At 39.7% G+C, this 14,232-nt stretch overlaps 1 protein-coding gene across 1 annotated transcript; it reads right to left on the minus strand.

Moving 5' to 3' along the window:
- Positions 1-12,436: 12,436 nt before the first annotated feature.
- On the minus strand, positions 12,437-14,208 carry LOC140712606 (C-X-C chemokine receptor type 2-like). Its single transcript, XM_073020071.1, has one exon. The coding sequence runs from the start codon at positions 14,055-14,057 to the stop codon at positions 13,572-13,574; it is 486 nt and encodes a 161-aa protein (XP_072876172.1). The 5' UTR covers positions 14,058-14,208; the 3' UTR covers positions 12,437-13,571.
- Positions 14,209-14,232: the final 24 nt, after the last annotated feature.

Here is a 14,232-nt window from a genome sequence, read left to right on the forward strand (position 1 = left end):
TATTTTTGACTTCTGAAATATTATAAAAACACAAAAGATATTTGGGTCTGTTAAGAAAATGTCCTATGCCACATTAGAAATTGTTCTGTAAAAATATGTTTTTAAGTATTATAAAACGTACATTCAGGGGATGTTTATATATAACAGTCCAAAAAAGTACTTATTCCTGGGTTTTTACTAAAAATTAAGGTTTCTAAAATTAAAGTTCTAATCAATATATTTAATTCTGTGTACAAAATATACGAAAGCTAATTTATGCAAGAGAAAAAATATTATGTGGTTTCAATAATAATGGGAAAAAGAGAACGTTCTTGTCCTAAGATAAAATGACTGACTGTTCCAATATTTAAAAAAAAAAAACAGAAAAAAACAGAAAAATGTAGGGCAGTGATGAGATCTTAAGAAAATAATGGAAGACCTAAGCAAGTTAGGGAGGGTTTATGAAGGATGGTTTTGTGAAGGGAGTTTTCTGTGTGATTACATTGCCTGGATTTAAAAAAATGTTTCTAAGTGTTCTAAAAATTAAACACTGACGTCAGGGGTACGCTGGCACAGGGCTGGAGACTGATCTTCTATGTTTGAAACAGAAAGGTTTTCTTAAAATGTTGATCTGCTCCTAGTAAAACAAACAAACAAAAAAAAAATTACAGGGATTTAATTCTGAATTCTGTTGAATTTTCAATCATCTTCTAAATTACACCTTTTTTCTATTTTAAATGTTCTACATAATTTCAACTTAGAAGTGCTATCTTCCTCATTCAAAATGATAATTTCCTTTCTCAAGGTAGAGTTTTCCTCCTAAAGCTTTTCAGGCTTATGTCTCAGGGGTTCAGCTTTTTTCACATCTCACTACATGTGACTCACAAGTCATGCGTCACTGCCTTCTGCTCTTCTTCCTTGAAAAGGTACATCTTTTTGCTCTACTAAAGTGGTGACGGTCCCCTTCAACATTTGTCAGTTCCTGCAGCTTTTTCTTTTTTTATTTCAGACTCTGCTCTTGCGGCCTGACCCAGAAAGTTTGTCTTAATGGCCTAGAAGGACAACGTGTCCTCCAGTGTAAGTTGACTTTGTACTCAGCTCTTCCTGATGTGTCTAAATTGTTCTATGTAACCAGACAATTTCATCTGCTTTTACTTTTTCTAAAAGCCATGCATTCCATTGCCTAAGGTATTGGTTTTCTTGTTTACCTTTTTCTCCTATAATATGGTATACATTCCTAACCTGGGACATAATCTTCTTGTGTCTAATTAGCTTTGTATGAGGTTTGCCTTCCAGATTATCCAAATAGGCTTCCCATAAAGACAAGCTGTTATACTGCAGGAGGCTTTTCTTTACCTTTTAAGTAATCTGCCTAAGAAACAGAGATTTCAAGTTTTAAGGTAGTTTTTTGCCAGACACAGTATTGAGCAACTGTAGTTCCAGCTACTCAGGAGGCTGAGGCAGGAGAGTTGCTTGAGTCCAGGAGTTCAAGGCCAGCCTAGGCATCACAGCAAGACCCCTATCTTGCTTTTAAAAAAAAAAAAAAAAAAAAAAAGATAACTCCTTGTGCTTTGTGCTGTTGTTATTAAGGTTTGGGGAACCTATTAGTTTATTAATATTAATAAACTAATATTAGGTGTTTTAAAAGTCATCCCTAACATAAGTATAAGGTTTTTATTTTCTCTCAGCTATGTAACATTTTATATTTACTTTTAAAGTATTTTTATTACCCTTCTGATTCAATAAATGACTGTTATTTCAAAATGACATTTGATTCCACTTATTATTGTTGTTATTATTATTTCATAAACATAAGGCTCACCCTGTCACCCAGGCTCAAGTGCAATGGCATGATCATAGCTCAGTGCAGCCTTAAACTCCTGAGCTCAAGGAATCCTCCTACCTCAGCCTCCTAGGTAGCTGGCATAACAGGTGCAAGATGCAGTGCCTGGCTCATGATTCTATTTTAATTAAATGTTTTAAGCCTTTTTAACATCTTTGACAAACTTCCCTAAAACAGAATTCTAATTTAAGTCTTTTTAACCTAACATTGACCTTGGGATTTTCTAGTTGGGCCCCTGGAAAGTCTCAAAGGATGTATCTCTCATGAGGCTTATTTAATATGTTTAATTGTATGAAAAGCACTGTCAAATAACAAAATGATATTAAACCTCTTCTTCTTCTTTTTTTTTTTTTTTTTTTTTTTGAGACAGAGTCTCACTTTGTCACCCAGGCTGGAGTTCTGTGCCATGAACACGGCTCACTGAAGCCTCAACCTCCCAGGCCCTGCTACCTCAGCCTCCCGAGTAGCTCAGACTACAGGTGTGCACCACCACACCTGGCTAATTTTTGTAATTTTTTGTACAGACTGGGTTTTGCCACATTGCCGAGATTGGTCTCCAACTCCTGAGCTCAAGCAACCCACCTGCCTTGGCCTCCCAAAATGCTGGAATGACAAGCCTGAGACACTGAACCTGGCACAAACATATTTTAAGTTATATTCACAAGGATGTTACTGACAGAAATCTTCATCTTCTAAAGATTATATGAAATTTATAAAAGTCTGATGGTCCTGGTGTTATGCTGTCAGTCATGATTCTCATTTTTGTCTTAAAATGCTGTTTGCAATACAAATGACAGAATTCCTTTTCAAAAGTTGAACTTACATCAGATTTTAAGCATGGCTATTCTAAGTTTTTATCATCTACTGTGTTGATTCTTTTCTAAAGGCATCTGCAATCAGATTCATAAGACTCTAAAAGTACTCTTAAATGCAGGTTTTTAATTACTTTAAGATCAATGGACTAGGGTAAAGCATGATGGCTCATGTCTGTAGTTCCAACAGTTTGGGAGGTCAAGGCGGAAAGATCACTTGAGGTCAGGTGCCCGAGACCAGCCTGGCCAACACAGCAAAACCCCAGCTCTACTGAATATACAAAAATTAGCCAGTTATGGTGGCATGTTTCTGTAATCCCAGCTACTCAGCAGGCTGAAGCACGAGAATTGCTTGAACCCGGGAAGTGGAGGTTGCAGTGAGCCAAGATCACACAACTGCCCTCCAGCCTGGGCAACAGAGTGAGACTCGGTCTCAAAAAAAAAAAAAAAAAGTGAAGCAAGAAGAGAAGTTTAGAGAAAAAAAAAAAGAAATGAACAAAGCCTCCAAGAAATATGGGATTATGTGAAAAGACCAAGTCAATGTCTGATTGGTGTGCCTGAAAGTGACAGGGAAAATGGAACCAAGTTGGAAAACACTCTGCAGGATATCATCCAGGAGAACTTCCCCAACCTAGTAAGGCAGGCCAACATTCAAATTCAGGAAATACAGAGAACCCCACAAAAATACTCCTCAAGAAGAGCAACTCCAAGACACATAATTGTCAGAGTCACCAAAGTTGAAATGAAGGAAAAAATGTTAAGGGCAGCCAGAGAGAAAGGTCAGGTTACCCACAAAGGCAAGCCCATCAGACTAACAGCAGATCTCTCGGCAGAAACTATACAAGCCAGAAGAGAGTGGGGGCCAATATTCAACATTCTTAAAGAAAATAATTTTCAACCCAGAATTTCATATCCACCCAAACTAAGTTTCATAAGTGAAGAAGAAATAAAATCCTTTACAGACAAACCAATGCTGAGAGATTTTGTCACCACCAGGCCTGCCCTACAGGAGATCCTGAAGGAAGCACTAAACATGGAAAGGAACAACCAGTACCAGCCATTGCAAAAACATGCCAAAATGTAAAGTCCATTGATGCTAGGAAGAAACTGCATCAACTAACGAGCAAAATAACCAGCTAATATCATAATGATAGGATCAAGTTCACACATAATCAAGTTCACACATAATATTAACCTTAAATGTAAATGGACTAAGTGGTCCAATTAAAAGACACAGACTGGCAAATTGGATAAAGAGTCAAGACCCATCAGTTTGCTGTATTCAGGAGACTCATCTCACATGCAGAGACACACATAGGCTCAAAATAAAGGGAGGGAGGAAGATCTACCAAGCAAACAGAAAACAAAAAAAAGCAGGGGTTGCAATGCTAGTCTCTGATAAAACAGACTTTAAACTATCAAAGATCAAAAGAGACAAAGAAGGCCATTACATAATGGTAAAGGGATCAATTCATCAGGAAGAGCTAACTATCCTAAATATATATGCACCCAATACAGGAGCACCCAGATTCATAAAGCAAGTCCTTAGAGACTTACAAAGAGACTTAGACTCCCATACAATAATAATGGGAGACTTTAACACCCCACTGTCAACATTAGACAGATCAACGAGACAGAAAGTTAACAAGGATATCCAGGAATTGAACTCAACTCTGCACCAAGCGGACCTAATAGACATCTACAGAACTCTCCACTCCAAATCAACAGAATATACATTCTTCTCAGCACCACATAGCACTTATTCCAAAATTGACCACATAGTTGGAAGTAAAGCACTCCTCAGCAAATGTAAAAGAACAGAAATTATAACAAACTGTCTCTCAGACCACAGTGCAATCAAACTAGAACTCAGGACTAAGAAACTCAATCAAAACCGCTCAACTACATGGAAACTGAATAACCTGCTCCTGAATGACTACTGGGTACATAACAAAATGAAGGTAGAAGTAAAGATGTTCTTTGAAACCAATGAGAACAAAGATACAACATACTAGAATCTCTGGGACACATTTAAAGCAGTGTGTAGAGGGAAATTTATAACACTAAGTGCCCACAACAGAAAGCAGGAAAGATCTAAAATTGACACCCTAAAAATCACAATTAAAAGAACTAGAGAAGCAAGAGCAAACACATTCAAAAGCTAGCAGAAGGCAAGAAATAACTAAGATCAGAGCAGAACTGAAGGAGATAGAGACACAAAAAACCCTCCAAAAAATCAATGAATCCAGGAGCTGGTTTTTTGAAAAGATCAACAAAATTGATAGACCACTAGCAAGACTAATAAAGAAGAAAAGAGAGAAGAATCATAGATGCAATAAAAAATGATAAAGAGGATATCACCACAGACCCCACAGAAATACAAAGTACCATCAGAGAATACTATAAACACCTCTACACAAATAAACTAGAAAACCTAGAAGAAATGGATAATTTCCTGGACACTTACACTCTCCCAAGACTAAACCAGGAAGAAACTGAATCCCTGAATAGACCAATGGCAGGCTCTGAAATTGAGGCAATAATTAATACTCTACCAACCAAAGAAAGTCCAGGACCAGACGGATTCAGAGCCGAATTCTACCAGAGGTACAAGGAGGAGCTGGTACCATTCCTTCTGAAACTATTCCAATCAATAGAAAACGAGGGAATCCTCTGTAACTCATTTTATGAGGCCAACACCATCCTGATACCAAAGCCTGGCAGAGACACAACAAAAAAAGAGAATTTTAGACCAATCTCCTTGATGAACATCAATGCAAAAATTATCAGTAAAATACTGGCAAACCAAATCCAGCAGCACATCAAAAAGCTTATCCACCATGATCAGGTGGGCTTCATTCCTGAGATGCAAGGCTGGTTCAACATATGCAAATCAATAAATGTAATCCAGCATATAAACAGAACCAAAGACAAAAATCCCATGATTATCTCAACAGATGCAGAAAAGGCCTTTGACAAAATTCAACAGCCCTTCTTGCTAAAAACTCTCAATAAATTTGGTATTGATGGAATGTATCTCAAAATAATAAGAGCTATTTATGACAAATCCACAGCCAATATCATACTGAATGGGCAAAAACTGGAAACATTCCCTTTGAAAACTGGCACAAGACAGGGATGCCCTCTCTCACCACTCCTATTCAACATAGTGTTGGAAGTTCTAGCTAGGGCAATCAGGCAAGAGAAAGAAATCAAGTGTATTCAGTTAGGAAAAGAAGAAGTCAAATTGTCCCTGTTTGCAGATGACATGATTGTATATTTAGAAAACCCCATTGTCTCAGCCCAAAATCTCCTTAAGCTGATAAGTAACTTCAGCAAAGTCTCAGGATACAAAATCAATGTGCAAAAATCACAAGCATTCTTATACACCAGTAACAGACAAACAGAGAGCCAAATCATGAATGAACTTCCATTCACAATAGCTTCGAAGGGAATAAAATACCTAGGAATCCAACTTACAAGGGATGTCAAAGACCTCTTCAAGGAGAACTACAAACCATTGCTCAGTGAAATAAAAGAGGACACAAACAAATCGAAGAACATTCCATGCTCATGGATAGGAAGAATCAATATCGTGAAAATGGCCATACTGCCCAAGGTAATTTATAGATTCAACGCCATCCCCATTAAGCTACCAATGACTTTCTTCACAGAATTGGAAAAAAACTACTTTAAAGTTCATATGGAACCAAAAGAGAGCCTGCATTGCCAAGACAATCCTAAGCCAAAAGAACAAAGCTGGAGGCATCACGCTACCTGACTTCAAACTATGCTACAAGGCTACAGTAACCAAAACAGCATGGTACTAGTACCAAAACAGAGATATAGACCAATGGAACAGAACAGAGACCTCAGAAATAAGACCACACATCTACAGCCATCTGATCTTTGACAAACCTGACAAAAACAAGAAATGGAGAAAGGATTCCCTATTTAATAATTGGTGCTGGGAAAATTGGTTAGCCATAAGTAGAAAGCTGAAACTGGATCCTTACATGAAAATTCAAGACGGATTGGAGACTTAAATGTTAGACCTAAAACAATAAAAATCCTAGAAGAAAACCTAGGTAATACCATTCAGGACATAGGCATGGGCAAGGACTTCATGTCTAAAACACCAAAAGCAATGGCAACAAAAGCCAAAATTGACAAATGGGATCTAATTAAACTAAAGAGCTTCTGCACAGCAAAAGAAACTACCATCAGAGTGAACAGGCAGCCTACAGAATGGGAGAAAATTTTTGCAATCTACTCGTCTGACGAAGGTCTAATATCCAGAACCTACAAAGAACTCAAACAAATTTACAACAAAAAACAAACAACACCATCAAAAAGTGGGCAAAGGATATGAACAGACACTTCTCAAAAGAAGACATTCATACAACCAACACACACATGAAAAAATGCTCATCATCACTGGCCATCAGAGAAATGCAAATCAAAACCACAATGAGATACCACCTCACACCAGTTAGAATGGCAATCATTGAAAAATCAGGAAACAACAGGTGCTGGAGAGGATGTGGAGAAATAGGAACACTTTTACACTGTTGGTGGGACTGTAAACTAGTTCAGCTATTGTGGAAAACAGTGTGGCGATTCCTCAAGGATCTAGAACTAGAAATACCATTTGATCCAGCCATCCCATTACTGGGTATATATCCAAAGGATTATAAATCATGCTGCTATAAAGACACATGCACACGTATGTTTATTGCGGCACTATTCTCAATAGCAAAGACTTGGAATCAACCCAAATGTCCATCAGTGACAGACTGGATTAAGAAAATGTGGCACATATACACCATGGAATACTATGCAGTCATTAAAAAGAATGAGTTCCTGTCCTTTGTAGGGACATGGATGCAGCTGGAAACCATCATACTCAGCAAACTATCTCAAGAACAGAAAACCAAACACTGCATATTCTCACTCATAGGTGGGAATCGAACAATGAGACCACTTGGACACAGAAAGGGGAACATCACACACCAGGGCCTATTGTGGGGAGGAGGGAGGAGGAAGAGACAGCAATAGGAGATATACCTAATGTAAACGACGAGTTAATGGGTGCAGCACACCAGCATGGCACATGTATACATATGTAACAAACCTGCACGTTGTGCACACGTACCCTAGAACTTAAAGTATAATAATAATAAAAAAAAGAGATCATGGACTAAACAAATAACATTTCTAAAACTCTAATGAGAAAACTGATAGATTCATAAAAGTGTTAATCAAAATCAAGCAGAATAAAAATTGATAACATGAAATTGAATAAGTGATACAAATTATGATTTTTATATCATTTGAAATATTGTTGATTCTTTACTTAAATGTCTTGTTTTCCAGATTTAAGAAAAGTTTCTCTCTTAAGCTATCTGTAGTTTAACAACAATTTGGTGAGGAAATTTTCATGAACAAAGGTGAAAACATTTACTTATTCTTCCTACTTGATCCTTCTAAAATTTGGAAATTATTTGTGAGAACTTTTTATTTTATGACAATATAGTTATTCACATAAGTTCAATAAAATTCTGTTTCCTTTATAACAAGATGCAATTTAAAATGTTAATTATATTATCAGGGTTAGACTAAGTTATCATGTTTTAACTTATTTCCGGGTACTGCAGATAAAATCAGAAGCCTGCCTTAACGTGACTTCCTAGTCTCAAAATTAAAAAAATAATAATAATAAGATACAAGGCACATTGGCTCTTGCCTGTAATCCCAGCACTTTGGGAGGCTGAGGCAGGCAGATCACCTGAACTCAGGAGTTCTAGGCCAGCCTGGGCAACATGATGAAACCCCATCTCTACTAAAAATACAAAAATTAGCCAGGTGTCATGGCAGGCACGTGTAGTCCCAGCTACATGGGAGGCTGAGACTGGAGAATTACTTGAGCCCAGGAAGTGGAGGTTGCAGTGAGCCGAGATTGCGCCACTGCACTCCAGCCTGGGCGACAGGGTGAGACACTGTCACAAAAAAAAAAAAAAAAAAATACAATCTAAGATTCAATCACTGTTTTTGCTACACTTATATAAATAATCAGGCCAAACCTGATAAAACTAAATTTGGTGTTACTCTGATTATCTTCAGTAAAAATTGGGATGTCTAGAATACACTCATTATTGCTTTTGTATTGTAGTCCAGTACATTGTTTTTGATTTTTTATTATCTGACTGTAGAATAATAGACTGTATCCTAAATTCTTCTGGGTTCCTCCAATCCAATTTTCCCCTATGGAATTACCAAGCAGGAAATTACTCTTTCCTAAAGCCCTAAACTAAAACTAAACAACTTAACATACATTTCAAGGAACAAGACTCATGCCTGATGTATGGGTCCACACGGAGAGTTCACCAACCAGCCCCGCCCCAATGCCATCATCAGATATTTGAACTACAAAACTGGCAACTTCCTGCTATAGGCAGCTTTTCCCAAGACCGTCAAAATATAACTCCATAGGTAGTACAACTCCTACCCCTCTCTTTGACTACCTTTTCCACTTCACAGGATAATGCTATAATTAAAATTTCACAAATTAGATACTGCTATGGGTAACTTGACAGAATCTGACCTAAAAAAATTCTTCAGTCCACCTAGCAAGTATCTGGCAATATTCTAGTAGAAATTTTTGTTCAAATTGTCCCTTTTCTAGAGCTGGCACTCTCTGCTTTAATTCAGCCCAGTCACGGAATGCTACACAATGGCTGCACAGGTCTCAATTTGATTTGTCTAGTTGGTTGCCTTGAGGCTTGGGGTTTTTGTTCAAAACCATTGTACAAATTGGATTTATTATATTGTTGCTGGTTGTTTTTTGTATTCTGCTCTGTAAGCTCTGTTTTATTGCCTGTCTAATCTTTGGAAAGCCAGTGCTCTGAACAGGACAATGTCAGCCCCACACTTCAAGATGATTGCTGACGCCTGCCAGAATAATCAGCTAGAACTTGGTGCTAAACTCCAGGCAACTCTGCCCTGAGAGAGCTTTTTCTCCCCCGCTCTGGCCTCTCTTGCCCAAATGTGACCCAGGTCCCTGACACTGACTCTTGTACTTTCCCATCAATGTGAGACCACAGGGATGGGCTCATCCTGGCATGAAGGACAATGAAGCCTATCTTCAAGATGGTTACCCAGTGATGCTTTCAGACAACGATCTTGATCAACATTCCTTTCACATTTCCAGGTCAGTGGGGGCCAGAAGGGACCTTGTATGGAAATGTGAAAATTGGTTACATAAATTACAGTTATCTTGTCATACACAACTAAATTAGAGTCGAGTGTCCAGAGGGAAAAAAAAGCACTCAGTGCACAAAGGACCTAACCAGGTCCTTACATCACAGTTCAGCTGCTGAAATGACCTGCTGTAACCTAAGACCAGTTTCACCAAGTAGCTGCTGTGATTTCAAGACTAGTTTTATCCAGGCCAGGCACAGTGGCTCACACCTGTAATCCCAGCATTTTGGGAGGCCAAGGCTGGTGGATCACTTGAGGGTCAGGAGTTTGAGACAAGCCTGGTCAACATGGTGAAACCTCGTCTCTACCAAAAATTAGCCAGGCATAGTGGTATGCGCCTGTAGTCCCCAGCTACTTGAGAGGCTGAGGCAGACGAATCTCTTGAACTCGGGAGGCAGAGGTTGCAGTGAGCGAAGATTGTGCCACTGCACTCCAGCCTGGGCATCAGAGCAAGACTCCATCTCAGAAAAAAAAAAAGACAAGACTAGTTTTACTCAGCACTGTCCTACCTATCAGAGCTTGTCAACTCCCAAAAGGCTTTGCTTAATGCCAATGAGTTTTCTTTCAAAACAATACTTAACATTTCTCTTTCTAATAAAACAGGCAACATTCTCTTTGTTGCAAAGACCACCCCAGTCTGTGTACACGCCCTGAATTGTAATTCTGTTTTGCCACATAAAAGGTTTTGTTTAGAAATTCATCTCTGGATATTACATGGCTTGGACAATTTCTAGACATTTGTCTGAACCTTTATAAATCTACATGTATTATAATGTTTTATACAAATGAGTAAGCCATTTACTACACATGCTGTTCTACCTTCCTCCTTCATCCCACATTATTTCTTGAAGAACTTTCTGGGTCTGCTCACATACCTACTTCATTAATTTTTTAAGGTTCTCTTATAAAAAACAGTTTATTCAGGTGTAATTTACCAACTATAAGACTCGCCTGTTTTAAGGATACACTCCAATGTTTTTAGTAAACTAACAGAGCTGTAAAAGCATCACCACGATCCACACTCAGGGTATTTCTGTCACCCCAAAAAGAACGCTTGTGACTATTTATAATCAATCTGTGTTCCCAATCCCAGGCCGAGGCAGTCAGTCATCTGCTTTCAGTCTCTGCAGATTTGCCTTTTCAAGAAACGTTTTAGGCAAAAGGAATCAAACAATATGTGGATCTGTTCTGGCTTCTTCCACTTAGCAGAATGTTTTTAGCTTTGATTTTAAACTGTTGCATTCACAATATTCCCTGGTGTGGCTGCACCTTGAGAGTGTAACTAATCAATTCCCTATTGATGAACATTTGGGTTTCTTCTAATCTCTGATTTTTGTAAATAAGGCTGCAATGAATGTTCTGTACACATTTGTCCAATTAAGCGGGTATTTCTGTAGGATAGGTTTGTAGTAGTATGATTCCTGAATCAGAGATTGTGTGCATTAAAAGAGATGTCATCAAATTGCTTTCTCTAAAGCTTGTACCTATTTATCTACTACCAGCAATGCATGGAAGTATCTTCTTCTAATCTGGTGAATTCTCACTCCAAAATTGCAGGATGCAAAAGCCTGCACTCCACTCTGTGCAGTGGGTCCTCAGAATTACCCGAGTTGTCCCTGTGCTCTTCGATCACTTTCTCCTTAGCTTTTCCTTTATTTTAACATTTTAAAACATTTCCATTGGAATAACATACATACTACAAGTTAAGAAAAACTTACATTTATAGCCTAAGGAATAATAATACACTAAAGCCCAAGCATCTATCATGTGGGTAAAGAAAGAGGACACTATCAGGGCCTTCAAAAGCCCCAGTGTGCTTCTGCCTTCCCTGACCCTTTAATAAACATCACCTGAACCTTTGTGGGAACCATTCTTTTTCCTTAGAGTTTGCACATAAGTTTGTGTGGAGGATTTGTATTGAGTCAGCATGATATGATAGAACTGTGATTCCCCCAAATTCTCTTCCTTTCACATTTCCAGATCAGTGGGGGGCCAGAAGGGACCTTGTATGTGAGATCTGGAAGAGGGAAATGGAGCAGCAGTTTCATTCCGCTTCAGCTCAGGAAGGTCAGCACAAGGCGCCAGACACCTTTATGGGTGTGTGCTCGGGTGGGAAAGAGAGAGAGGGGGGGACACTCAAAGGGGGTGCTGCTGGCTGAGCTGGGAGAGCTCTCTGCCTTCCTGCTACCTGATCAGGGGGATTCGGTGAACTTACTCAACCCTCTGCACCTTCTAACTCTAAGTTCCATCCCTGATACTCCTGACTACTGCTTCAACCAAGGACATGAGACGCCCTAAAGCATCCCAGAACACATTTCTTTCCATGATGCGTAGTCTACAGCAGGAAGCTTGGGTTGTGGGCAAGAGGATGGCAAGACTGGGCTCCATCTCTATTCCATCCTTCTCTCTACGGCACAACAAATAACAAAGAGATTTACTTCTTGTAAAGACTCTCACTCAAGATCTCTGCTCACTCTTGCCCCACTTCTCTGTAGCAGTTTGGAAGCTTTTGATTGGAAAAACCAAAATAAACACACAAAAGTGGTTTAAGCAATGAAAGACATTTAATGATCTCATTTAGCAAGAAATTCCAGCCTTGTTTCTTTGGCAAACGTACCTTTGAGGACCAAGGTATTTTCTTTTTAACTGAGGTAAAATATACATAAAATTTTATCATTTTAGACATTTAAGTGTACAGTTCAGTGGCATTAAGTACTCAGACATTGTTGTACAACTATCACTACTGTTTATCTTTACAACTTTTTCAACATCCCAAACATAAACTCTGTACCCATTAAACCGTCACTGCCCACGCTCCCCTCCCCTCAGTCCCTGGTAATCACTGTTCTGCTTTCTGTCTCTGTGAATTTGTTCACTCTCAGTACCTCATGTAAGTGGAATCATAAACTATATAGCTGTTTATGTCTGGCTTATTTCACTTAGCATAACATTTTCAAGGTTCGTCCATGTTGTAACATGTATGAGTACTTCATTCCTCTTTCAGGCTGAAGGGTACTTCATTACGTACATATCACATTTTGTTTAGCCATTCATTCATTCATTCATGAACATTTGGGTTGTTTTTGCCTTTTGGGTCTTGTGAATAAGCTGCTATGAACATTGGTGGACAAATATGGGTTCAAGTCCCTGCTTTCACTCCTTGTGGGTCAATTCCTAGAAGTGGAATTGCGGGATCATGTGATAATTCTATGTCCGATGTTTTGAGGAAAGCTGCTATACTGTCTTCCGCAGTGGCCACACCATTTTACATTCCCACTCATGATGCTCAAGAATTCCACTTTCTCTACATCTTTGTGGACACTTTCTATTTTATGATTTTGTTTCTTCTGATACTAGCCATCCTAATGAGTATGCAGAGCTGTCTCACTGGAGTGTAGATTTTCACTTCTTAGAATACAGAGTGCCACGGGCTCAGGGGCAGGATGGACAGAGCTCCAGCAAATGACGTAGTAATTATGGCAAGGGGTGAGGCACCAGGGCAGGCTTTCTAAACCATGTAAGAGAAACCAGTAAGAACGTGGCCGCCTCTGCTTCCTGTGACCACAATGGGGGCTGCACGGACACTGAGACCAAGAAGAACCAGTGGACATGAGGCTTGGAATGTGACTGTGAAGAGAAGGGAGGAACCCCACGGGGCTGCACTTAGGCAGGATGTCTTAGAGAGTAGTGGAAGTGTGCCCTGAAAAAGAGCCAACAAAGGAAGGCCTGCTGTCTTTGGGCAGGGAGTCCTTGCTGATCAAGCCATGTGTGGCTAGAATCTTGAGGAGTCCATGGCAAAACTTCTGACCAATGAAGGTGTAGATGAGGGGGTTGAGGCAGCTGTGAAAGATGCCCAGAATCTCAGTGGCATCCAGGGCCTGGTCGATGTCGTTGCGGCGCTGACAGCTCTCCTTGATCATCTGGGTTCTCATGAGGGTGTCTGTCAGCAGGACCAGGTGGTAGGGCAGCCAGCAGAGCAGGAAGATGAGGACGACAGCAAAGATGACCCGCATGGCCCAGTGCTTCTGCCCCATGTGGGCCTTAAACAGCATGCGCAGGGTGAATCCATAGCAGAACAGCATGACCAGTAGTGGCACCATGAAGCCAAAGGTCTGGGACAGGATCCGTAACAGCATCCGCCAGTTTGCTGTATTGTTGCCCATGTCCTCATAGCAGACTGGGCTAACGTAGGGTGGTCCTTCGGAAAAGTGAGATGGGTAGGGCCACTAACAGGAACAGGGTCCACATACCCAGACATATGAACTTGACCAAGTGATGCCGCTGGGTCAGTGTGTAGGGCGCATGGATAATGGCCAGGTAACAGTCCATGCTGCAGCA

This window comes from Chlorocebus sabaeus, chromosome 10 (genome assembly GCF_047675955.1).
Source record: "Chlorocebus sabaeus isolate Y175 chromosome 10, mChlSab1.0.hap1, whole genome shotgun sequence".
Lineage (NCBI taxonomy): Eukaryota > Metazoa > Chordata > Mammalia > Primates > Cercopithecidae > Chlorocebus > Chlorocebus sabaeus.